This window comes from Podospora pseudocomata, chromosome 6, assembly GCF_035222375.1.
Source record: "Podospora pseudocomata strain CBS 415.72m chromosome 6, whole genome shotgun sequence".
NCBI lineage: Eukaryota > Fungi > Ascomycota > Sordariomycetes > Sordariales > Podosporaceae > Podospora > Podospora pseudocomata.
In genome coordinates, this window is record NC_085890.1 from 3,538,915 (window position 1) to 3,563,594 (window position 24,680).

At 52.1% G+C, this 24,680-nt stretch overlaps 9 protein-coding genes across 9 annotated transcripts; 2 read left to right on the top strand and 7 right to left on the bottom strand.

Moving 5' to 3' along the window:
* Positions 1–410: 410 nt before the first annotated feature.
* CBK1 (Serine/threonine-protein kinase) lies at positions 411–1,660 on the top strand (the record flags this gene model as incomplete). The annotated part of the gene is made up of 3 exons (XM_062892579.1): positions 411–637; positions 740–1,066; positions 1,120–1,660. 3 exons carry the CDS (start codon positions 411–413, stop codon positions 1,658–1,660), a joined length of 1,095 nt encoding a protein of 364 aa, XP_062741175.1.
* A 1,549-nt stretch (positions 1,661–3,209) lies between these two features.
* sap62 (CWF complex protein sap62) lies at positions 3,210–3,956 on the bottom strand (the record flags this gene model as incomplete). The annotated part of the gene is made up of 1 exon (XM_062892580.1): positions 3,210–3,956. The coding sequence occupies one exon, from the start codon at positions 3,954–3,956 to the stop codon at positions 3,210–3,212; it is 747 nt and encodes a 248-aa protein (XP_062741176.1).
* Positions 3,957–4,370: 414 nt separating this feature from the next.
* Positions 4,371–5,381, bottom strand: QC762_609045 (uncharacterized protein; the record flags this gene model as incomplete). Its single annotated transcript, XM_062892581.1, has 1 exon — positions 4,371–5,381. The coding sequence occupies one exon, from the start codon at positions 5,379–5,381 to the stop codon at positions 4,371–4,373; it is 1,011 nt and encodes a 336-aa protein (XP_062741177.1).
* Positions 5,382–5,931: 550 nt separating this feature from the next.
* On the bottom strand, positions 5,932–7,947 carry QC762_609050 (uncharacterized protein; the record flags this gene model as incomplete). The annotated part of the gene is made up of 1 exon (XM_062892582.1): positions 5,932–7,947. The coding sequence occupies one exon, from the start codon at positions 7,945–7,947 to the stop codon at positions 5,932–5,934; it is 2,016 nt and encodes a 671-aa protein (XP_062741178.1).
* A 257-nt stretch (positions 7,948–8,204) lies between these two features.
* On the bottom strand, positions 8,205–9,468 carry QC762_609060 (uncharacterized protein; the record flags this gene model as incomplete). Its single annotated transcript, XM_062892583.1, has 5 exons — positions 9,362–9,468; positions 9,012–9,303; positions 8,817–8,956; positions 8,525–8,788; positions 8,205–8,467 (listed from the first exon to the last, which is right to left on the bottom strand). Exons 1-5 carry the CDS (start codon positions 9,393–9,395, stop codon positions 8,205–8,207), a joined length of 993 nt encoding a protein of 330 aa, XP_062741179.1. The 5' UTR covers positions 9,396–9,468.
* Positions 9,469–16,425: 6,957 nt separating this feature from the next.
* DAP1 (Dihydrodipicolinate synthase) lies at positions 16,426–17,425 on the bottom strand. Its single transcript, XM_062892584.1, has 2 exons — positions 17,118–17,425; positions 16,426–17,038 (listed from the first exon to the last, which is right to left on the bottom strand). Exons 1-2 carry the CDS (start codon positions 17,177–17,179, stop codon positions 16,573–16,575), a joined length of 528 nt encoding a protein of 175 aa, XP_062741180.1. The 5' UTR covers positions 17,180–17,425; the 3' UTR covers positions 16,426–16,572.
* QC762_609080 (uncharacterized protein) lies at positions 16,551–19,291 on the top strand. The gene is made up of 2 exons (XM_062892585.1): positions 16,551–18,440; positions 18,493–19,291. Exons 1-2 carry the CDS (start codon positions 18,077–18,079, stop codon positions 18,702–18,704), a joined length of 576 nt encoding a protein of 191 aa, XP_062741181.1. The 5' UTR covers positions 16,551–18,076; the 3' UTR covers positions 18,705–19,291.
* Positions 18,798–19,577, bottom strand: QC762_609090 (uncharacterized protein; the record flags this gene model as incomplete). The annotated part of the gene is made up of 1 exon (XM_062892586.1): positions 18,798–19,577. One exon carries the CDS (start codon positions 19,575–19,577, stop codon positions 18,798–18,800), a length of 780 nt encoding a protein of 259 aa, XP_062741182.1.
* A 205-nt stretch (positions 19,578–19,782) lies between these two features.
* On the bottom strand, positions 19,783–22,952 carry QC762_609100 (uncharacterized protein; the record flags this gene model as incomplete). Its single annotated transcript, XM_062892587.1, has 2 exons — positions 19,783–22,637; positions 22,718–22,952. The coding sequence occupies 2 exons, from the start codon at positions 22,950–22,952 to the stop codon at positions 21,532–21,534; spliced, it is 1,341 nt and encodes a 446-aa protein (XP_062741183.1). The 3' UTR covers positions 19,783–21,531.
* Between the last annotated feature and the right edge of the window lie 1,728 nt (positions 22,953–24,680).

The window sequence follows — 24,680 nt, forward strand, 5'->3', positions numbered from 1 at the left end:
CGTCTGGAAACAGCTCGACAAGAGACCATCCCCAACGCTAGTGTTGCACCCTGTCTGCCCCACCACTCGAGCGACCGCCCAGTGATCCGAGTCCACTCCCGTTTCCTCTCGCACGGTAACCTCCCCCCAGCGCCAGAGTGCCACCGCTCGACCCGACCCTTTGTCTTGTCCCGAGAAAAAGCAAAGCTCCCTTTTCATCTGCGACCCCTTTTTGCGAAAACACCATCCGGCACCTTCCTGTCGACAGTCTCTAGGAACTAGCAGTTGATCTGCCAGAGTCTACCGCCAGCAAGCCAGAGCGAGCAGAGCAACCCTGCCGAGTTGGGTGCGCCCCCTATCTTCGATCGCCGAACCCGAACCCTTACTATCCATCCATCACGACATCTTGACAACACACACGCGCCGCCACGATGGATAACCAAGGTAACCGTCTCTACCTGAACTTCGGGAACAATAACAACAACAACAACACCGATCGCCTCGCCGCCTCCGATCGCACGCAGTATCCCACCACTCCCTCCACCTTCCCCCAGCCCGTCTTCCCAACCGGCCCCTCTGGTCAGACGCCGACCCCCCAGCAGGCCCAGCAAGGTTACCCGCAAGGCTATGCTTCTAACAACTACTACAATCCTAACCAGTATGCCCCTCACTACCCTTCCCATCTTGCTTCCCAGGTCCAGAACTACAACTCTCCTAGACCAGGTTATGGACAGGCCCGCTCAACTACTCCTGGCTCTAGTAACGATCCCAACGCTGGACTGGCCCATCAATTTGCCCACCAGAACCTAGGCGGTGCCGGCAGACCGCAGAACTACAGTGCCCGTGGCCCTTCTCCAGGACAGCGCCCCCGTACGGCTAACAGCCAGGGCCAGCAGCCTGGCTACGGCAGCTACTTGAACGCGCCCCCGATGCCTTCGCAGAACTCTGGGCTCGAGTTTGCCCCCGCCCCCGAGCGGAACCCGGACAAATACGGCCCCAATGCCAACAACAACCAGAAGAAGTGCTCCCAATTGGCCTCGGATTTCTTCAAGGACAGTGTCAAGCGGGCTCGTGAGCGGAACCAAAGGTAGGCAGTGTGCTGAGTGAGACGGGTGGATGAAGCTAATCACGTCGGTGCAGACAAAGCGAGATGGAACAGAAGCTGAACGAGACCACGGATCCACGCCGCCGGGAATCCATATGGGCGACTGGAGGCAGAAAGGAGGGCCAGTACCTCCGCTTCCTCCGAACCAAGGACAAGCCCGAGAACTATAACACCATCAAGATTATCGGCAAGGGTGCTTTCGGTGAGGTGAAGCTGGTTCAGAAGAAGTCGGACGGCAAGGTTTATGCCATGAAGAGCTTGATCAAGACGGAAATGTTCAAGAAGGACCAGCTTGCGCACGTTCGCGCCGAGCGTGATATTCTTGCCGAATCAGACAGTCCCTGGGTCGTCAAGCTCTACACGACCTTTCAAGATGCCAACTTCCTCTACATGCTCATGGAGTTCTTGCCCGGTGGCGATCTTATGACCATGTTGATCAAGTACGAAATCTTTTCCGAGGATATCACACGGTTCTACATTGCCGAGATTGTGTTGGCTATTGAGGCTGTCCATAAGTTAGGCTTCATTCACAGGTGTGTTCTTTTTGCTGGAGTCGTAACGGCGTTTGGATACTGACAGATGCTTCAGAGATATCAAGCCAGACAACATACTCCTCGACAGGGGTGGTCACGTCAAGCTGACGGATTTCGGTCTATCGACTGGTTTCCACAAGCTCCACGACAACAACTACTATGCGCAGCTTCTGACGGGCAAGTCCAACAAGCCTCGCGACAACAGAAACTCGATTGCCATTGACCAGATTAACTTGACGGTCAGCAACCGCTCCCAGATCAATGACTGGAGGCGGTCGAGGAGACTGATGGCGTACTCCACTGTTGGTACTCCCGATTACATTGCCCCTGAAATCTTCACGGGTAACGGTTACTCTTTCGACTGCGATTGGTGGTCCCTAGGTACCATCATGTTCGAGTGCTTGGTTGGGTGGCCCCCTTTCTGTGCCGAGGATAGTCATGACACATACCGCAAGATTGTCAACTGGAGACAGTCGCTGTACTTCCCCGACGACATTCAGCTCAAGCCTGATGCTGAGAACCTGATCAGAAGGCATGTTAGATTGGCTGAATTCATGTCTGGTACATTGCTAACACACTCCGTAGCTTGATCTGCAACACCGAGAACCGTCTGGGCCGTGGTGGGTCTGATGAGATCAAGCGTCACCCCTTCTTCTATGGTGTTGAGTTTGAGAGCTTGCGCAGGATTAGGGCGCCTTTCGAGCCCCGCCTCACCTCCAACATTGATACCACCTATTTCCCCACGGACGAGATCGACCAGACCGACAACGCCACGTTGATCAAGGCTGCCCAGGCCGCTAGAGGCGCCGCGGCCAGCCAACAGCAGGAGGAAAGCCCAGAGATGAGCTTACCATTCATTGGATACACGTTCAAGCGGTTCGATAACAACTTCCGGTGATTGGGGAATTCTGGTGTCTAGTTGGGAAAGCGTATTCTGAGGTAGGGCATAATTATTGCTGGCAGAGAAGAAGAGCTTTAGTTGGTGATGCAAATCTACAATCAGTTAACCCGATGGGGGAAAAAAAAAAGAGGAGGTTGGGTTTGCCTTGCTTTTGTGGTCATCGAAAAAAGAGGAAAGTGAGACTTGTTGGCTCTGATGTACGCTCTGAACTGCATGTCTGTTTATTGTTGTGTACATAGTTGCATATCTACGCAAGCTGGGGGGTTTGAGAGGGGGGATGTAGGCATGGTACAGACAGCTGTCATGGGATCATCTCGGAGAGATGGATGTCTGTAGCTGAGCAATCCCATTGCCTGTGCAGGCAAGCCCTTGGCAGTGATGAATGTACCAAGTCGAATTGTCCATGAATTGCAGTCTCATTATGAAGGGTATCTATCATTGACTCGGTACGCGCCTGGAACACAGTCCGCTAATATCCCCTTTGCGGTGTGTTAGCCTAGAGAACGACGAGGCGTGTGGTTTCTTGAGGCCTTACAGCTTGCTCAAATTGGTGTCTTGCTTATTTCTCTCAACCTCCTGGACTGCCACTGCTTCGTCTGTGTGCCCTCATCCTTTGCTGGCTTTCAAACAGTCGATTTTCGCCATGATACGCCGCTTATTTTCGAATCCATACTTCCTCCGCATCGTCTCTCTACCGCCTCCCCGTCAAGCCCGGCGCGGCATTGAACCTCTCCTCTCTCTCCGTCATAAACATGATCTGCACCCAATACTCCTTGCTATCCGGATCCCAAAACTCAAACTGCCTCCCGTCCTCCCTCTTGTCCAGCTCCCTGGCAGGAATCTTGAACCCGCAGGTTTCGTACGGTTCCGCCGCGACAAGAAGATACTGAAAATTCCTATCCGGCTCCTCCACCCTCTGCGTAAAGGCACTCATGACCTGCCACTTGGGCGTAACTCCCACCCCGATATCCGGATACTGCAGCTGAAACAGCAAGCCCTGCTGTCTCGTGATCGGATCTCTGACCTTTGTGATTTTGTACCCCGGCCTCCCAATCTTGACAACATTCTTCCTCGGCCCACCAGCACCAAGACCCAAGGCAGCAAAGCCGGCGCCGACGACTCCGACAGGTAAGCCGGTAGTGGGATCGATTTCCCCTTTGCCCTCTTTTTGTTCCCTGGCGGCGCGGCGGGCGAGGTTGGTCTGGTGCTTTTTGCCTTGGGTGTGGGCGAGGTAAGAGCCGTCGTTCTGGTGGACCGTCAGGCAGAGGCGGCATTCGAAGGAGCCGAGATGGTTCTTGAAGATGTAGGGGTCCTTGTCGAGGTCGATTTGCTCGAGGGCGAGCTTGCGGAGGCGCTCGCGGCGGTCGGCGTTGGTGGCTGAGTGGGAGGCTACGCCGCCGCCGCCGAATTTGGAGCCGGCGCGGTTTTGGTAGTCCATTATTTCTTCGGTTTCGAGGTGGATTGGGGGGTTGTCGGGTTGGGGGAATGGGGTTGGTGCGGTGTGGTGGTCGTGATGGTGGTAGTGGAAGTGCTGAGAGGCGAGGCGGCAAGCTTCTAGATAAGACGTGTCGCGCCGCGCTTCGGGTGGCGGGCGGGTGGTAGCAGTTGGCGAGAAGCCCGTCCACTTAGACAGCAGCAGCTCCCCTTCTTCTTCTTTTTGTCAACGATAACGATGCACCCATCTTCACTGGAACATCTGTTGTGGGAAACAGTCAATTCAATTCAGAATGCTATGCTAGTTACTTCGTCTCTCATTTGTTCCATCTCATCAATCCGTCCTCAATGTCCTTATCGTCCTCGTCATTCCAGTTCATCATAGCTCATAACCCCAACCCGCCCTTCAACCTCCCCCTTACGTCAACCCAGCCACAACCACCACCACCACCCCCGCAATCGCCAACCCTATCGACACACCAAGTCTACCGCCCTCGCTGTATCTAGGCGGCAAACCCTGCGCCCACCCACCAGTATTCCCCTGAGGCCCAGGCAGTTGTGGCTGGTCAGGGTTGGGTTTGGCAGAAGGAGGGTAGTCGGGAGCAAGGACGGTCTTGAGCTCATGGGCGATCCCTCCAGGAGCGCATTGTGTCCCCTTTGCGGTGGGCATCACGGCGGACCAGATCCCTGAGCCGCAGCGCTGCCAGGAGGTGAGCATGCAGTTCCATTGGCCTTCGAGGCTGGGTGGGCAGGGGGTGCTGGGGGTGTAGGCGCCTGCTGGGAGGGGGGCGGGGGGTTCAAGGAGGGAGGAGCGGATGTGGACTTCTGGGTGGAATCCCTCGGGGCAGTGTTCCTCGGCGTGGTTCTCCTCCAGGCGGCTCACTTCAAGGTGGTCCCCTTTCGGGTGGTGGGGTTCCTCGGTATGGGATTGCTCGGGAGGATACTGTCCCTCTGGCTGGTGTTCCTCGGCATGGTGTTGGCCCTCCGGCCGGTGCTCCTCGTAGGATGGGTGGTGTTCTTTCTCTCTAAATTCGCGGCGTGGTCGAGGGAAGGAGATGTGATGGGCGGGTTGCTCAGGCTGATGCTCTCCTTCCTCTCCAGACTCGTGATGGGGTTGAGAAACTGCCGGGTGATAGGCAGGGTGATCAGGGGCAATATGAGGAACCTCGGCAGGACGCTGCTCCTCGGGATTGATAAGAGGGGAGGCGGCTCCCAAAGTGGCGAGGCAGAGGAGAGTTGTGATCATGAGGAAAGCCGGAAGCTTTCCCGGGCTTGATTCCACGGCCATTGACTTGTAAGAGAACGGATTCCGGAAGAGCGCCGACGGCCGGAGGGTGGGAGTGGCCTTCTTGAGCTCTGGGCTGGGTCCGGAATGCGAGACGCTCGGCTCCGGGTGGGTCTTTTCTTGGATGTCGTTGATGGAGGTCATCTTGCGAGTTCGCTTTTCCGAGTTGATAGGAGGTGATTGTTTCGAAATTTGATCACAATGTAAGTAAGTGTGTAGATGTGTGATTGACTGTCTGCTTTGTGCCGATGCAGAAACCTGGTGGGATGAGGGATGGCACCCGGGTTATATCACCATGCCACGGCCACTTCTTCGCGAAGGCTGGCGCGCAGTCACACATGTCTTACCTCCCACCCGAGCTGGGATAGAGAGACGCGTTGCGCGCTTTCGAGATCACGGTGGACTTCATCCTGCCATTTTCTTTGGTGGGGTGGTGATGGTCAACACTGCTGGCCGGAGAGTTGTCCACGCTGGGGCTGTCATTCGATGGTCGATGTGCGCTATCCAACTGACTAGCCATTGGTTTGGGTCTACTGGGTGATTGGACTGGCTTACTGACCGCCTTTGGGTCGAAAAGGTCAGTTGAGGCATTGCCGCGAGATAGTTGAAGCTTATTCAGAAGCAGCTGCCATATTGCCCGGCCTCCCTAAACTCTGCACCGATCACAAGAGCCTTCCTGAATCTTGTCGAAGCACTATGGCTGTTCAAACACAGCAGATTCAGACTCACCCGCCCCTCGAAGAAGATTGTCAAAGAATGCGGTATCCACGCCTTGCAAGCCCCAGCTCTCAACGGAACCTAGTTCAAAAGGTTGGCCGTCTTCTCCAAACGCACATGCTAGTCCTTCAGGCATGTCGGAACCTCGTCGAATCACTATCCCTCCCAAGTAGGGAATATGAATTCTTAGGATGTTGTCACCATCGGTTGTCGTTCCACCACACCCCAGCTCTTCAGCCTCCTCAGCTTGCTGTTCTGATTGCGAGCGATAGCTGCATACTACTCCAGCAGCGGCTTCTGACTCGATGAAGAGTAGATGCCGCAACAAAATCGCTATTCTCTTCGCTATAGCGTCTTCACCATCCACAGACATGCGCTCCATGGCTTCCAGTGTCGCCTCCAACATACCGCGATCACCCTGTCGTTGATGTGCTAGGAAGTCCAAGGCATCAAAACCCAGCACTCGCTGAACTTTTTGTCTATGTGAATCCAGGTGGGCAATACACATTGCCGTGCTGGCAATGAAAGCCAGAAAATCGATTCCATGGCAATACGAGCTGACTGGATTACCTTTGCGAAAAGTCAGGAAGCGTGTGATGACTTCTCGGCTTGCGGTAACGGCAGTAATCCTGCTGTAGTTACAGCTCAGGTCGGAGGCGGGTCTAAGCAAATAGGGAAGATGAAGCTGTGCCAGGAGGTGGTAGTGAACTGCCTGGCTCATGAGACGAAGCGTCTTGTCCGGAGCCTCAAGATCGTCCTCGGCAGTGCGAGGCGCAAAGTCAGGGGTAAGCCACCACCGAGGTGGCATAAAAGCTGATGCTTTTTGGAGCAGGTCGTCAATCTCCCGCGTTGCGGAGATATCGTTGATGTCGTTTCTCTGTAGGATGTATCCGGCGGCAACGCAGTGAAGCCTCCGCAATTGCTCGGCTGGGGTGCATTTCTCCAACACTTTTGGTGTTGCGAAAGAGTTGTCAGATGAGCCCTGTGGAAGTCCAAGCACGAGCGAGAGGTAGCGGTCGGATTGCACTATTCGGGACCAAAGGTACTCAGGATCGATATTGGCCTCTGTGTTGGATGACAATGTGTTGAGGCATGTTTTCGCTTGTTTGCCGCGGTGAAGTCCCATCAACTGTGCCATCGTCATGGCCCGGCGAGTTGTACTCCATGATCTTCGTAGATTTCCAGCTCTGTCGTGATACATACTTTCCATCATGATGCACTCGATGCCCTCTATTGAGTCAGTGAGCTGATCGTTACTTGTCACCATGCTGATGGTTCTCTCCACCGCTCGAGACATTACATCGCGGTATCCAATGGCGTGGTTTTCCAACGGTTTGACGCAGGATGCTGGTACATCTTGGAGAAGCAGACCCAGAAGTACAGCCTTGCGAGCTATTAGAACCGGATGTGCTCCAGGAGGCGGCTTTTGCATTGTATCCACCAACGACGGCTTGCTCGACGCTGAGGGGTTAGGTGACAAGATGCCACCGACTTTGAACAGGAGCTCCATGAACGAGGTTTGGAGAGGAAGCTCCGATATCTGATCCAAGACACTCTTGTCAGGCCATGCCTCCAGAAGTTCAGTTGCGATTCTTCTGAGCTCTGCTGTCTGCCGATTGTCTTCAGACTCCGGATTGCTGGGAAGTGGTGGCTGTTGAAGGTCCGGTGTTCTGTCCTCGGTATCCCTCTGAGCACTATTCAGGGAGTCGATCTTTCTGGCCAGGTTCTCAACCAGAGACTCGACTCGACCGAGACGGCCCTCAGTGTCGCCATTGATGTGCTGTGTAACAACATCAGGAAACTCCTGGCTGAGGCATGTTGACCGTCGTCGTTCACATGCATCACAAACAGAGTTTGTTTCTACCGAAAATATGCATCGTACCTTCCTGCGCTTGCACTCCCAGCAGCTCTTTGTGCCTTTTCGAACTCTGAGCTTTTTTCTTGGGGGCTCGAGATCGCTGATATACGATGGTTCGGAGGTTCTGTTGATCATGTCGAACGCTCAGATACAGAATTTGCGAGCCAACCAGCTTGATGTAAAGGGATTATGAAGGGAGAAGTATATGTTACAGACTTCGACTGAAAAGATGTACTGGATTGCGTTGTTGTGGTGTTGAGCGTAGGGGAAAGCCGACCCTGAAAATCATTCGCCCGAGCTCTCCCATTTCGGCCGAAGCTCGGCGCAAGCACCGAAGTTGTAACCGAGCATAACCACACCGTCCACATGTCTAAGAGCAATACTTGGGTGAGCTACGGCTTGCTTTCCCAGACCTCAGTCAAAAACTCCTCGGCCCTAGTGAACTCGTAATCTGGAAGCAACCGATTCCACTCATTCGAGACTTTCAGCACTCCAGCAGAGATACCCAGAAGCATTCCAGAAAGGAAGCCCTTTGCCATAGCCTCAACTGCTGCTGGAGAAAGAGAGGGGTGGTCAACCACAGGCAACCAAGAGCTCTTGACAATCCCGGCTTTGATGTCTTCTGCTTTGAGCTTCTCGACGATGAAGGGATCCCCTGTTCCATCATTAGCACCAATTAGTCATAGAAGACAACCATATGAGGAGGACGTACCCCGAATCTTCTCACCAAGCGCGATAATCTCACCAATGGTTACTTCGTCTCCTCTAATACCGCCAACAACAGGCCACTCGCCCTCGTGCTCAACAGCCTTGGCGACGACATTTGCAAGGTCCTTGGCTGTAGTCCAGGTGATTCGCGCGTCCTCACTGTCCTCCAAAATGATAGCTCGGCGGGCGTGAAAGTCGATCTGGGTTTGGAACGGGTGAATGTGCTTGGAGGACTTGTAGGGGTAGCAGAGGTAGTCTGTGAACTGCCCTGGTTGGAAGAAGGTGTACTCGAGCACCTAGATGCCAGATCATCATCAACAGCTGACTGAGGTGTGTAGCACTGAGTTGACTTGCCTTCTTGTCTTTGTTTAGCTCGGCGAGATACTCTCGGATCTCTGCCTTGCCGGCATACCACGGGAGATGCTCGAAGCTGGACCTGCAACTAGGTTGTAAATACCCGACGACTCTGTTCGAAGAGGGTGAAAGCTCACGTTGCCCACTCGCTGGGCGCAAAACGTTTAACTCCGGCACGGACCGAGGCATTGATAAGATTCTTCTGAGCAGTGTTCCCCGGGTCTGAGTGGGTGACGATGAAGGATAGGACAGTGTCAACTCCTTGGAGAGTCTCGGACAGTCCATCCAAGTCGCCATAGTCCGTTGTGATCCATGTGATGTTGGGAAAGGCGTTGTTGGAAGAAAGTTCCGCTGTGTCAGTTCTTGTCAAGAGGAGGAGCTTGTGCTTTCCAGTGGCGACGAGGGCTTCGGTCACCTCTTGGGCGACGTCTGTTGGTTGATGATTAGCCTGCAGTAGAGGGTGGATGGGATAGACTGAAGAACATACTGCCGGTTGCACCTGCAATAGCGATTTTGACCATGGCGGCTTTTGAAAGAACAAACCTAGTCCATTGCTTCAAGTAAAGTAGACGGTAATGTGTGCTTTTATAAAGATATTCGGCTTCGGTTGATTTGAGTGGCTCGGCCGAAAGCTGGGAACTGGTGACTGCACCTCAGAAATGGACCTCCGACAAGCAGAGTTCTCTTTCGGCCGAAGGTTTAGAGCAAAGGGGGGCCATCTATTGTTTGAATGCCCAGTTAGACTTATAGATGGAAACGCCCAAAGTGGCACGTCGATTCCATGGCCAGGACACTTGGTATACGGCTGATTTGGAAGGCACCGGGAAGAGCGAGAGCGTTGGTTGAGGTGAAGAGGTACTTGTGTCTTCTTTGCTCACTAATGCTTGTGTAAGTTTGCCCTCTAACTCTCAGTTTCCGACCAAGAGCTTGACAGGAGGTTGCTCTGTCAGTCTAGCGGCCGCATTTCTCGCCTTTGCCCTCCTGTCTCTCAGTACTCGGTAGACTCCAACCAAGCCCAACACTGCAAAATTTGCTATGAAAGGTAGCCATGACTCATAGAAGAGTCCCATGATTATCATGAAGACCTTGTCCCCTGGTGTCCATATAAAATAAAAGAATCCAAAGCCGTAAATGACCATGCCCCAAACAGCAACGATTGCCATCGACGACCAGCCAGACCTCTGGTACCTGCGACCAAATGCTCTCGAATCAAAACATCCCAATGACGAATAGCTCACCACGTTTGATAAAAACAAGTTAATGAAGAATGGGCCGATGACGAACATGTCCAAAAGGTAGCTGACCAGGGGAAAGACTGTTATCTCTGGTACGGTCACGAGCTTTGAACAGACAAGAGGAACGAGCATAGCCGTTATCACCCCAAGATGAACAATGGTGTAAAGGAACATAAAAAACCATCGGCCTTGAGAGTCCGAGGGTAGAATTCCCAGAATCCGCCAATGTGGGGACGGGGTTTCAAGCCCATACGCTCGTAGAAGCTCGACAACCTGCTGTACCGAGTTTTCATTTGCAGTTTTGAAAAGCAGTGATGTAGAGCGTGATATTGGGAACATGCCGAAATGTTTGTTAGCATCGGTGAAGAGTGCGAGGTCGAGTGGCGACACGATGCTGCTTTTCCAAGCTGCCAAACTGGATATTGCTGAACCCGGTAAAGCTTGAGAAGTCTCTTTAGCGCCCCGATGTTTCCATATCGGACTGCCAACCTAATATGATACATCAAGTCGATGTCTGCATTGGCTGATGTTGGCCGAGTTTGTGACTCGGCCAGGTCCCAGAGCGACAGCCGTTCATATCTGCCGTTGGCAATCAAACCCAGAAGAAGCCAATGGAGCTCCGATTGAGACAGTGGCGAAGATTTCCACCCAACGGTGCTCAGTTTCTGGTTTCGGGCCCTGGGTGTTGTCTGTAGCCCGAGTTCAATGTCGTTAGAGTTCAAGAGTCCGGGATCGAGATGATTTGGCCGCTGCGCCTTCTGACTGAGTGGTGTTTGGCTGATGTTGACTCTTAGCCTCTGGAGCAGGCAAATATGGTCTCTAGATCCTATGAATAAGATGTATTCGGGAAGTAACATCGCAGTAACATCGGCTCAAAGGGCGAGATTGCATCCTCTGAGAGCACAGGAGCTTCCATGACTGCTGGATAAGCTGATGATGTTTTCAAACGCTGATCAGGTGGTAACTGCGGAACCAACTGACTGCTTAAAGAAGGGTATTGTGTAACAAGAAATTCACATGCTGTTGACGAGAGTGTAAGGATTCCCTGGCTCATAACAGCAGACGGCTGGCCGCTAATCTTCTCATCAAATTCATTCGACGGGGCCAATATTTGTTCATCTGAACAATGTTCAACGAGATACTTTCTATATGTCTAAGATCAGCTAAAGAATCCCTGAAACAGGACAAGTACAGTACATACACGAAAAATTGGTCGCGGTATGATGCCGTGACTGCCACTGACAGCAACAAGTGTGACATATTGATGTTGCGACTTACGCCTGCAACATTCGCGCCTTTGGCAGCGCTCACCAGTTCCCAGGCGGTTGATAAACTGAGGATTATCCTCTACGAGAATTCTGAACGCTAGATTATACCCTGAGCGAATACTCGTGAAAAGCGGGTTGTTATGAAAGTTCTTTTCCAACGCATGAGTCCAAAGCTTTGAAGTCCGTGCAAATTGAGAATGAGCGGCGCATATATACCGGAGAGCGTCTGTTGCACCATTCTCAACGCTGCTGCAAATAATTTTGTGAAGAATATTGGGATCGGGACCGCTCTTAGATATAACAAAGTCAAGATTCTTTTGCTGTGCCTCCTCATGTGTAGGGCCGTGGTGAACCGCCCGCAAGAGTGATCCAGGAAGGTCGAGTCTACGAAAAAACACAGCGCTCAACGGTAGAACGTGGAAGGCTACTGATTCTTTGAGCCATCGGAATGTCACACCTTCTGCGCGTGGAAATCTACTGTCGTATTGTTCCAAATGAGCTTGAAGGATTCCGATAGAGGTGTGATCTTATAGTGCAACTGCGATCCCAAGTATTTTGCGAAATCTGGAACCCCGTTCGCATATCCTGCACATGGAATTCCTATTGAGCGAGTGGCTTGCCTTCAGAAGCAACTCAACGATATCTGGTCTCCTGTGAATGACTTCATTCAGCACCGAACAACACCTGATCGGCAGCGAAAACGGTGCGCTTTCCACTGAAAATGTTGCCAACTGCCATTCTCGGAACACATCAGCACCTCTTTCAACCATGAGTGGAACGAGCCGCTGGAGTTGCTCCTTCTTAAAGGTCAAAGTGTAATGCAGTACTGACTGGTCATCATGGTTGCAGTGAGCGACGTTGAGGCTCGGAAGCTTCAAAAGATAATCAAGAACCTCAAAATGATCAGACTTTGCTGCCTGGATAGTAGCGCTATTACCAGCCTTGTCAACGGCGTTGAAAAATTTTGGCTCCAGGTCTGAGGCAAAAGTTCGTATTTTCTGCAAGTTACCCAGCGAGGCGGCTTCAATAAATTGATTCGAAAGGGAAATACCCTCGACACTGTCATTCGTTCGGCGTGCCACTTTGTTGAGTAAGCTGCCGACGGTGACTGAACCTCTTGATGAATCGTGCCGATGCTGCTTCAGGTCTGCCATGACGTCAACATGTCCCAAAGAAATAGCATCTTTAAGCCATGCAGTAATCGTTGATCTGGATGTCGCCTCGCTGTTGATGCCGTGAAAAGGTGACAATGACTGAAAAGGATCGGCCCCCATCGCGGCCTGTGGACGGAGGAAATATGCTTGAGCGACGACAAGGCCATGCATCGCTGCGTGGGTAAGCCATCGACGAGAGATGTTCCAATCCCTATCAACCCAGAATCCATCGAAATAGCAAATAAAGAGCTCGCAGGCAGATGCAGCATGCCGGTGGTCCAGAGGGTTTGTGGCTGCCTTTTTCAGTTCTGACACAATCTTTGTTTTGACCGCATGACCACAACCACGAAGAGTTTCATATCCTACCAACACCTAAAAGCTAGTTAGTTGCGTGCGCTCTAAACAGACTTCTGGCATGTTGCCACGATGGAGATCTGCTATAGATCAAAATCTAAGAAGGAGAACTCACGGATGGTGTTGAAGAAGGTCGCCTGATAGGCGAAAGAGGCAGCTTTTTCCATGGCCGGGCTTTCTGAAATCCCGAAGCATCCAACGACCTCTCGTAATCCTCTAATATGGCTACACAGCCATTTATGTTGCGGAGAGTACGATCATTCACGAGACTAAGTCCTAAAAGGTTCCTGGTAAGACTCAAGTCGAGGTCCGAGTCCGGTTGAGTTCGGTCTTCCGTTATGACTACTTGAAGAGCACGGGTGAGAAGGCAGTCGTTCTGCTTCATATTCGAGATGGCGGCTAGGTCTTGAAACTCTTCAAACCTGCCTCGTTACAGTGAGCTGCCTAGAATACCAGAAACTGCTACAAGGCCATATGAATAAACATCGGTCGCCTTGATGTCTTCAAAGTTCTTGATCTGTTGGCTGAAGGAGGCATCTGGGTCAGCTTAAGGGGCTGACCAGTCTCGTGTCCAAGAGGGGAGCACAGGCTGTTCTTCAAAGTGAAAGACAGAGTACCCAAAGTCGGTGAGTTTTGCTGTAAAAAGACCATCCTGTGGTTCACTTGGAAGGAGCAAGATATTTCCTGCTTTGATATCGCCGTGGGCAATTCCGCAAGCGTGAAGGGCAGCAATACCTTCAGCAACATCCCTGCAAAGGCTGACCTTGGCTTTGAACGGCATGCTAATCAGGTTCTCGGTGTCCCGAAATGTTTCCTGAGATCTGCCTGTGGCAAACTCCTCGACGAGAAGTGGCGTTGGCCTATCTTCATCATCGTCCTCGAAGTCCCATGCAATTACTTTCAGGTCGACTATGTTTGAGTGGGTCCGCAAAGGTGGATGCGATCGAATGTGAAGCTCGCTAATGAAAGACCGGAGGGGGAAATCAGACCTGTCTCAGGCCCCTCCTTATAGAGTGTCTTTTTCGTCCTCTTAACAGCCACTCTCTGCTGAGACAGCTCAGTTTTGGCGCGGTTGGTGGTTGAAGGAATTGGTGATGAGATAAAACGACTGGTGGCAATACAGCTGTTTCCCGCATTTTCCTGAGATTCCCAGGTTCGATGGAACTGCTGCATAGGGAGGAGACCGCCCTCATAACTTTGACAAATGGCGTATATTAGAGATAGCAGGTCCAGGAAGTCTGGCGTGATGCCTCGCATTTCCGACGAGCTGTTGCCGGGTTGATTTTGGAGGCGCGTCCTGTTTTCCCGCTGTATGGTCATGGTCTTGAAGGTGTCCAAGACCTCGGTATCTTCCTCCTCATCATTTTCGGAAGATCGTAGATTGGCTCGCATAATGATGAGGTGACGGACTGGTTTGACTGTCTAGGACATTACCACGTCGACGGTAGGTTTTGAGTAGGTAGTGAATGAGAAGCCAAGCCAAGACGGCCCTGGGTTTCGGCGCTTCTTTTATCGACTCCTCTGAGGGGAGGCGCACTCTAACCGCGGGCATCAAGCGCACAGCTGAAAGCCTGAAAGCCAGGGGTATTTCGACTATTTGGGACCGCTGGCGTCAATATTCCACAGTTGGCTGACAAAATAAGTGACACTGCGAAGCAAGTCAATGTAGGATAGTTGGTACCTCTCTGAACCGCGCGTTAAAAGGGAGCCGTAACAATATCAGACGAGGCATAAGTCGACGTACTATTACACATTGTTAACTGGCAGTGCCAATTGTTCTATCCAGAGGAGGCCTGCGGCTGATGCGTGAACAAGGAGGAAGAGGGTGTGCTGAGGTTTGACAGCGAGCGTATCGCAGCCATGATTATCGACGAGCTAAGAAACATGGAGAAGAAATTCAAGCAGGCACGACAGAAACTTGAAGACGCTTGTGCAAACCTGCCACCCAAATCTAGCACTTTATTCTTCAGCAAGCGTTCAATACTGACTTTCCCATGGGCGAAATGAGCAAGACAAGGCTCACCCCCCGCTTCTTCAATTGGATCTGCTGATCCCTCTTCGTCCAGTATCACGTCGACCAAATCATGCAGTATCCGCACCTCTGTCAAATGGGAGTTAATCGGCAAGAAAACATTCGAAAATCTCTCGAAGCAACCCACTGAACTTAATAACGTTCTTTACACGTTCTTTCATCCGGGGACAAGTGCTAATCGATCGTCGATTAGTGGATTCCGAGCTACGAAACAATCTAAAAGGCTTTACTTCAGGATCCGAGATTCAGGCTTTAGCAACAATCAGAGAGGAGATAAAAAGGGAGGAAGAGCTGCCAAATACGTCACATTCCGAAAACATGTTCAGCAAGCCTTCCACACAGATGGCACAAGAGACAGGATTCATGCCTTCAACCCCCGTGCTGGATCCCGAGGATTTCGTGCCTCCTCTAGAACTAGGGTGTTCTCGGTCATTTTCAAGTGCGGGAGAACAGTCAGTTATGGTCGAGTGGATTTACTACCAACAGCAGTAAATCTCTCATCACTGTGGATCAATTTTCTCGAAAATAGAAACTAGTGCAATTGCTGGACCAAGCAAACATTCCACACACTAGGCTAAGAACACTACGTTCGATAGGCATAGTCTTGGACCGGAAGAACTTACGAATCGGTATGGTTCTGTTGGTACCTGGGGCTCCTGAACTACCCCTTGAGGAACGATCGCTTTTGGACTTTCTCGGGTTGAAGCCTATACCTATCGGCCAAAGATTCTCCATGGCGAAGGAGTTCACGACGACTGTGTATCGCCTTCAGTCTGTCGTCTGGCTTCACAAATCGCTGCAGATCGACAACCTGCTTTTCTTCGAACGCGGATCTGGCAGCATCTCTACGGAAATGGAAGGCGATACCGCAGAGATAACACCAAACACAACACGGGCACCGCGATTATACCTCTCTGGGTTCTATCTTTCACGACCCGACCATCAGTCCGAGTCTTCGCACAGCATGTCAATACCAAGGCAGGGTTATGCCCTCACTCAGGAGCTGGTCCGTCTCTCAAGCCATCCAGACTTCTTCCGAAATAACTCGGCTGAGCCCTCCTCATGCAGGCCGTGATTCCAGCCCGAATATGACATCTACGCATGTGGTCTCGTGTTGCTGCAATTGGGGCTGTGGATGTCTCTACCGGCATTGAGAGACCGCTGTAAGTCTGACGACGACTTTCGGCAGAAGGCGAAAGGTGTCAACTGTGACCTGTTGCGCAACCAGATGGGCGAGATATACTGGCAAGCAACTAGACATTGTCTTCACAACAGTTTCAACAGAAGGACAAGGAAGCTATCAGGTATGGAAAGTGATAGTGAACCGGAGGAGGTTCCGCTCTATGTAGCGTTCGAGCGACAGGTGGTTGCTGAGTTGGAAAGGTGCGTGGCTTGAGTCATTGCAAACTTTGTTTCTTTTATACTTTCTAGAGTTCCAGCTCTACAATTCTGCCCCCACGAGCTAGTGGGTCCTCGATATAACATATGAACCGCAATCAAGTTACAACCAGTGCTCCCGAGAAGACAAGTTGCATTTAGAATCCTACCAGAATGGACACCATTCCGAAATAGATCAAGGGTTTATACCTAAGAAAACATCAACCGCACCAGACCATGCTTTCTTACAATTTTCGTACCCTACTCCTTTCCCGCACCTACTCCTCCTTCTCCTCTTCCCCAACAGCAACCAGCTTTCCAACAACCAGGTACTTCTCCAAAAATCTCTCTTCCCACCCAGTCATAGCCTCCAGTTCCTCCTGATTCAGATCGGCAAGTGTATCCAGCGGCCCATCCAGATCCTTGGTCAGCATATCCTCGTCAAAGCTACCCTTGGCCAACCCACGGGAGGCATCGCGGCCAGCAAAGTTGGCATAGGGGCCGCCAGGACCATAAAAGTTCCGTCCGCGAGTCACGTCGAAAACACGGCCCTTCACAGCGAGATAGACAGGCATGTTGTTCTCGCCATTGTACGGTAGAAGTGTTCGTGGGGTGAATGTCTTGAAGACGACTGCTGGTTCTTCCTTGGGGAGAGCGGGGGGAGGGGTTGGCCTAAGGAAGCTGTAGGTGGCGTAGAGAACAAAGAGGAGGACGATGATGTTGAGGGGGGTGAAGAAGGAGGAGCTGTTGCAATGGCTGTTAGCTAGCTTCTCCAAGACGTAGGATGGCGGGGGGATGGTGGGGGGGGGGGGTGAATGCGTACCTGGCCGAAGCGCCCTCTGCCTTGGCTGCCTCTTGGGCCACTCTCTGTTGAACGTAGTCCATTGTGTCTGGTGTTGTCCGTAATCTTTACGCCAAAGAAAAAAGTTATACAAAGCAAGCTTTGATGCTAGAAGCTAAAAGCTGGAGTTGCGGGCTGTGGCGGCGGGTTGTTCGGCTTACGGGACGGCTCTCGAAGCTCCACCGGGGCTGTCGTTGGAGTTGGGGAAGAAGTGGAGCCGCCTCGCACCGATCGCGCAATACAAGTCCCGGCGGGCAGCCGGGTGCACGGGCCACATGGCTGAGATCTGATTTAAGGGTGCCCCGCATCCTCCAGGTGGGATGCATTGATGCAGGGTCCAAGAAGCCAAGGGTCCAGATGGTCAAGCAAAAGATCGGGTTTGCTTGCAGATGGTCTTGGTGCCTGAGCTTGTCTGGAGATCACTGGACCATCAGCTGCCGACGACGGCATCTAGGGATCAGCCGGAGGCCGCACTCGTAGACTTCTTCTTTCTCTCACGCCATCCATCCCAACAGATTCACGGGAGCACCATTATCACCAAGACTACCAAAACCCATGTATGCCTGAAATACCCACTGAAGCCACCCGGTATCCCCATGAGGCCATCCCATACCCGCGCCCTAGCCGCATCGAACCAGGCTCCTTCTGGCCAACCATGAGAGACATGCAGAGCACTGCCTCATCCCAAGGACCTGTCTCTCTCGCCAAGCCAGCCATCCCTCGTCCATTGGCCCCCGCAGTCATGAATCTTGACAGCTCCAGCTGAAGAGATGCATCCCCACCTTCATTTGCAGTGGGACATTTATCCCTCAACGTTGGGAGAGACCAGACGTACATAAGGGTCCTGGATCGAACTGTTTCCAGCTCTGTTTGCTTTGGCAACCACACCATCCTGCACACTTCTCAACCAAACAAACCAACCCCTTTCCACACCAGACACAATGGACTTCCTCAGCAAGGTCGCCGGCGAGGCCCTCAAACCCCAGCAGTCTGCCCAGCAGCAAGAGCAGCAGCAACCTCAGCAGACTCAGACCAGCGGTGGCCTCCTCGGCTCCATTGTCTCTGCTGCCACTCAGTCTACCCAGCCTGTTGCCACCAACACCCAGCAGCAGCCACAACAGACCCAGACCAGCGGTGCCTCTGGTCTGCTCGGCTCACTCGTCTCCAGCGCCACCCAATCCACTCAGACCACCCAGCAACAGCCCCAGCAGCCACAATCCGGTGCCGATGCCCTCCTCAACAAGCTCCACGGCATTGTAGGCGGCGGTCCCGAGTCCGAGAAGAAGGAGGATGCTCTTGATAAGGGTACTTATCACCATTTTTCTTTTTACCAACCAAGTGCTAACTCAGAATATAGCTATCGACCTCGTCCAGGAGCACGTCTTCAAGGCCGGTCCTCAGACCAACGAGTCTGCCGCCGAGCAGGCCAAGGACAAGTTCATCGCCGACACCATCCGTGACGGCTACGAGAAGGCCACCGGCAAGGACTTCCCCATTGCCGCCAAGAAGGAGGAAGAGAACAAGGTCACCGCTGGTCTCGGCGGCCTGGCTGGCAAGCTCTTCAAGTAAATTTTGTTCTCTGATCAGCCAGCATGGGCTGAGAGTATATACCATTCACGATTTATGACTTTAATACAATGATTATACCCCCATTTTCCCTCCTTACTCAGGCTCAACCGGCCAATCCATCCCCAGCCGTTTCCTCACCTCCTCATCCTCAATCTCAAACACCTTCTCCTCTGGCACCAACCCCATCTCCTTCAACACCCCCACCGTTACCTCCGGTCTCTCATCAATCACTCTTTTCAACTCTCTCGCCTTGTCAGTAACATCCTCAATCTTCTTCACCATCCCGACCCATCTCTCACAGACCTCCCCGCCCGGAATCCCAATCTGGATACTCCTGTACCCCAACCTCTCCATCTTGACATCCCTCTCTGGATCCCACTGTATCCTCACACCCCCCAGCTTCTTCCCCCCTTGATCTCCCTTCTCCTCTGGGCTACGGTGGGAAACCACACCCTGGGAAAGCAGCCAAAGGAAATCCTCGTGTGACATTGTGAGCGCCAGAATGCGGGATTGGTTGGCGTCTTTGAACGAGTAGCCAGAGCGGTAGAGCATCCAGGCCCAGGAGGGCTTGATCCAGGTCATGCGGGTTGTTTTGAAGAGGGGGGAGGCGGTGAGGGATTGAGCAGAGACGGCGGCGGAGGCGATGGGGTGGTTGTAGGCTTGGTAGAGGGTTATTGTTCGAGGGGTGTGGAGGGCGCGGATTTGTTTGTAGGGGGTGGGGGTGGACATTGTGCTTGGTGGGATGTTTGCATGGGTTGGCGAGATGGTGGTGATTGGTGAGAGAGAGGAATTTGGGAGGTTTGACGGGTCAGGTTGTGGGGAGGGGTGTTTATGAAGACTTCTAAAAGACTTCAAAATTGGATGGATAAACATATGTGTTCGACAAGCTGAGAGTCGAAGGCTGAAGATGAAGATCGGTGATGAGTCACTAGGGTGAGGGATGAGGCACGCTGATAGGTCAGAGCCTCAGCCCTGATATGAGGCTGGTTTGAATGTCTTGTCCATCTGGGAATGCGATGCGATACGACGACATCAATCCAAACAGCCACCAAGAGAGATGATGTTCAATTCTTGATAGTGCAGGTCAAGCTTTATTTTCATGTTCTAGTCTTTCTTATAGTCACAACTATTCGTCTGGGCCGCTACCTACCAAGGTACCTTCTGTCGATTAAGCCTGTCTAGCGTATATTGCTGCGAATATGATGGTTCACTGTCTATGCAAGACCCTCGGCGCTTTCAATTGCCTGTACCGCTGGACGACCGCGTAAGGCCAATGGAGTTGTTTTAGCAGGACTCTTGACCCTATTCACGATAAAGTATTGCTCGTCTTCTCCACTAAAGCTGGGGCGAGCTCGTTCTGCCTCCCGGATTGACTCGGCGTGTTCTATACCACATTCCAAACAGCTTTGTCCTGAAGCAACAAGAGGAATGCCGGACGACAATGCCATTGCCGCATTGAATTTGAAAGCGGAATCCAAAACGTGAGACGTACGGATGAGAAATGGCGACTCTAGCTTCAATCGCTTCCGGGGCGGTGATGTTGAAGAAGAAGGCCCGAGCCGATCACCACTCATGTCCATGTCCGAGTTCTCAGCATCTGAAACAAAATCGGAGTCTTCGTCCGAGCAGGAATCCACCGTTTCACCCTCATCGCTGATGTTGTCCGTGTCTGTGTCGTAATTCGGCTCTCCCCAGCGTCCGAGTAGTTCCCCAAAGCCATGTACCTCGACGGAAGTCCCCCGAGGCACCAGCGCTTTGCCGGCGGGTGGATGAGCGCAAGCAGGAATCTCGACCGAGCGATACAACTGTCGGAGTGTATTGCTAGGGTCAATCATTCGCGAGTGTTCCTCAGACGCGACCCTCAGCAGAAGCAATTTTTTGACCTCGTTCACCGGCACAAGGATCCAATCCCATTTCTCCTCAGATTTGTCCGTCTCTAAGGACAACGCAGCTCCTGCCTCATACACCTCGGGCGGCAACCGCGAGTTAAATTCGGACACGTCTTCAGTCCTCGGTGCTTCAAAAACACACATGTCACCCGCCATCCTCCTGAAAACATGCTGGCCGTCAACCTCCCCGCTGTCCAGCGCAAGCTGGCCCTGCACGACCTCGAACCGGAAAGACCGCCTACAACTCAGGGGCTCGGAGATATCCAGCCACGGAGCGATGACGGCAAGAGAGCCATACTGAACAGCAACGATGCTCGGTGTATCGGCAACAAACCATGGGCCACGGGAGTTCTTCTCCTGCCCCCGGAGGAGGTCCTGGGAGCTAACGCCAAGAAAGACACGCAGCGCTGTGTCAAACATAGTAGACCACTGGATGGTACCTCGCGACGTATTGGTAAGAGTGTCAGACCCCCTTCGGGTGATGGCGTTCCTCAAAATTTCCCAGCCGCCGAGGTCCCCCCGGAGATTATCTCCCAGTGATGTGGCTCCGCAGGCATCAGGTGCCCCAAACGCATCCGCGATGCCATGGGAAAAGTAGAACATGACCTCACTAACGGCCATGTATGCCAAGCAGTTCTCGTCGTAACGAAGATGTTTGCTTTCATCACTAGGCCGTTTGAATGACCTTTCCGCGCAACAATATGGGCATTCACACAGCTTCGCAAGATCGTCAACCAGGTCTCGTAGGATGGGAAAAAACACGAGAATATCGTTGATCAGATCCTCAGTCTTCTGATCCGATGAACCCCACAACTTTTGGGGGTCAGTCGAGTCATTCTCTTCGACATCTTTTGCTGAGAAGACGACAGAATGCTGTTTCGGCTGGTCGCTGCACATGTTCAGAAGCGAAGGACTCCGGCCTAGCAAATCTCCGACTTTCAGGCGTGAGAGTTGTCCTTTGTGGCGCTGAATAGCTCAAGGCTGAATGAAGGGCATCTAAAACGAGGAATGTGGTCTTTCACAACCGGCAGCCCCAAAAACCATGTCAAAAGTTCTCGCGCGGCCACCCAGGTAATGTTCTTGATTTTTTTCTCTTGTTTCGGGTAACGATGCGGCCACTCGTAAAGAGGCTGGCGAACAAAGACTCCTCCGCGGGGGGATGCAAAGCTGGAATAGTCGTTTTTGAATAATAGATGTAGGCTGCCTGCGATGCTCTCAAACACGCGGATGCTGTGGTCGCGAGGGTCCTTCTCGTCTCGATCTCTCTCGAAGAACGAGCACTTTTTTGGTTCCTCCGCGCAAAATACGGCCACACGACATTCCACAGTTCCCTCCTCCGGACCCAGTACACGGTCATAGACGATCCTGCCACTGACAACAACACGGAGGCGTCCTGCATAGTGCCACGACAACCACAAAACAAGGTTGGTCAAGATATGCTTGCTCTGAATGATAATTTCCCGTGAAGACAACCGGGAGATCTTGGAAAGAAGGATAGCAAGCTGATACTCGTCGAGGTCATGGCCCTCGGTACAAGCCCAGTCAAATTCGTCGGGGAGACGCGGGCATTCATTATCGTTGCCGAGCAGCCCTGCGTTACCAACGTGAAGCCACGTGGATTCGACCACCTTACTGACGACGGGGTCTAATCGGAGCTTCTCCGGCATCGAGTTGATCTTGTATTGCCTAGGCGGCACCTCACCGCCCTTTTGTGCGCTGAGGATCAGAAAGAAAGAGAGGAAAGACTTGATATAGCGTTGGTCATGGTACCGGAATAGGCAGCAGATGGTGGACGAGATCCACTGTTGCAAAGGATCGCTGGCGAGGTATTTTCCCATGGATCCGAACGGCTGCACAGCAAAGGGCACTACCGTCGACTGCCGACGGGTCGTGGTAACCGCACTGAAGAATCTCAGAACCCTCTCATCGCGGTTGGGCATCGCCAGCGCCTGGGTTTTGGCAAGAAAGAAACGAAGTTCATCTTCCTCAACCCCCTCTCTCCCTAGCCAACGGCCCAGCTCCCGGGCAATCAATGCCACGGTTCCTGTTCCTTCGGTCAGTCTGCCAAGTACAGCGAGGAGATCAATAGTGCGAGTGGAAAGATCCATCGCCTTCGCGACTAACTCCATGTTGTTTGAATTCGACATGGTGGAAGCTTATGGGCAGATAGCGTGTGTTGAACGCAAGAGGTGAGCTCTTTTTTGCTGGTATCGGGGATTTCAGGTCCGGGGGGGGAAGGGAGGGGGAAAGGAGCAATCGGGAGATGATGGGAGAAAGAGAGGGGAGCAGAGGCAAAAAGAGAAATGGAGGAGAACGACCGGTGAGCGCAGAATGCAGTCTTAGCGATGCCGTTAGGCATTCTTGGGCTATGCCATGCAATATTGGCTGTGTGCTTGACAGCCTGCATGAGAATGTGCGCTGGCAGATGAATTGAAGTTGCACAAATGCCTGATAGGCTAGGTTCAAGAGCAGGCTGGAAAAGATCAAGCCAACATTATAGCTACTTACACATGAGCTGGGCAGCCACAGCCAGACGTTAAAGCGGCAGGATATCACGTGGTGTAAACACCGTCAAAATTGACATCTCAAAGCCAAGCTACAAGCTACACGCCGGTGGCTTAAAGAATCAGGTAGGTAAGAGTGTCCAAGCTGAACTACCCGGCAGTCTGCACAACAAACAGTCAGAAGCCTGATAAGCAGTTTCACAAAGGTGATATTGCAATTCTTGTGCCTAAGCTCTATTAAACCCAATAGTCACTGTGCTCGGACTATTCCAAGTCCCTTCCAGGTTTATAAGAATTAACTTGAGTAATTGCTTCTCAAAGCTTACACCTATTTATCTACATAGGTACCTAGGTAAGGTAGTTGTATAACAATGACTATGTGTTGCCTCGCTAGCATCACCACAATCACCTCCTATCCCCATTCTTTCCGAAGCCTTCAGTCGCCAAAATACCGATAGCTCTTATGATCTTGTTCTTCTTCTTGAATTCGACAAGTTCGTTCTTGTTGAGGCGGGCCCATGTGGAACAGGGCACATTGACTGGCGTCTCGACTGCCGACGAAGGCCTCTCCGGTAATAATCCTCAAACCAAAACAGCTTCTGTACCATTTTCGGCTGCATGCCACGACCAGCCCACGTCAGAGCCCAAGTGCCCTTGTCAGAGCGTGGGAACCAAATCGTTGCTGCCCCAATATCATAGCAAAAGTCGTCGAATGGCTGAGGCATAGACTCCCGATGAGCCAGATATCTCTCCCAGTCCACCTTCCCGTCGGCTATTCCCTTTGAGCTGCGTTTGCAAAAGTTTGAAAATGTCGTCGTATTCGTCGTTGAATCGATCCCATCTTCTATCCCAGTACGAGAGGATTGATTGCTTGACGTGGTCGTCGAGAGCGCGCGAGTTTATTTTGGCAACTCCTGGGCTGGCCATTGTGCAATCGATAGCTTTTCCCCAGTCGTCTTATACAGCATAGATTAGGAGCCATAGATTGATGTGTCGGCGGCAGGGAGGTGGTGACTTTTGTTGTTGCAGCGATTTCAGGGGCGCCGTTACACGGTCTTGCTCACGTTTGTGGTCTTTGCAGGTGGTAAACCGCTGTATTGTACCGATAGACAGGTATTTGACTGCGCGGCACACGACGAAGTCGAAGATAGGTGTTTCGCGCTTGGTAGAAAACTGGAGGTTTTGTGGTCAAAAATAGTTAGAATAGAGTATGGTTGCTGAATGGGTAATAGTTGTCTGCAATGGCCAAGAGGGCCTTATGTGTGGGAGTGTGTAGGTATTCTCGTTCTGCAGTTTTTGTCATTACTTTCTTGACTTTGAAACATGGATAGATGCGATGTGCTACCGTGTGACATAATGCCAGGTCATTTCAGTACTTCATGATACGTTAAAGTTTTGACATGTCCTTGCGAGATCAGTTGAAACTGGCAGACCTCTGCCTCCTCTTATCCTATGTGAGTGGCTCAACTTCCGTGGGTCCCGTGCATCCGTCTATCTGGGAGCTCGTTATGAACCCAATGTTGCTTAGTTCCCTCATCGAGGTATAATTTGGGAAGCAAGACTATTGAAAAAGGCAACACAGG

What these genes read in the sequence shown, in the direction of transcription:
- QC762_609080 (XM_062892585.1), top strand. Translation starts at nt 18,077, where the DNA reads ATGGACTTCCTCAGCAAGGTCGCCGGCGAGGCCCTCAAACCCCAGCAG. An exon ending in GGAGGATGCTCTTGATAAGG is followed by an intron (nt 18,441 to 18,492) that starts GTACTTATCACC and finishes CTCAGAATATAG; the next exon opens with CTATCGACCTCGTCCAGGAG.
- DAP1 (XM_062892584.1), bottom strand. Translation starts at nt 17,179, where the DNA reads ATGGACTACGTTCAACAGAGAGTGGCCCAAGAGGCAGCCAAGGCAGAG. An exon ending in GCAGAGGGCGCTTCGGCCAG is followed by an intron (nt 17,039 to 17,117) that starts GTACGCATTCAC and finishes CCATTGCAACAG; the next exon opens with CTCCTCCTTCTTCACCCCCC.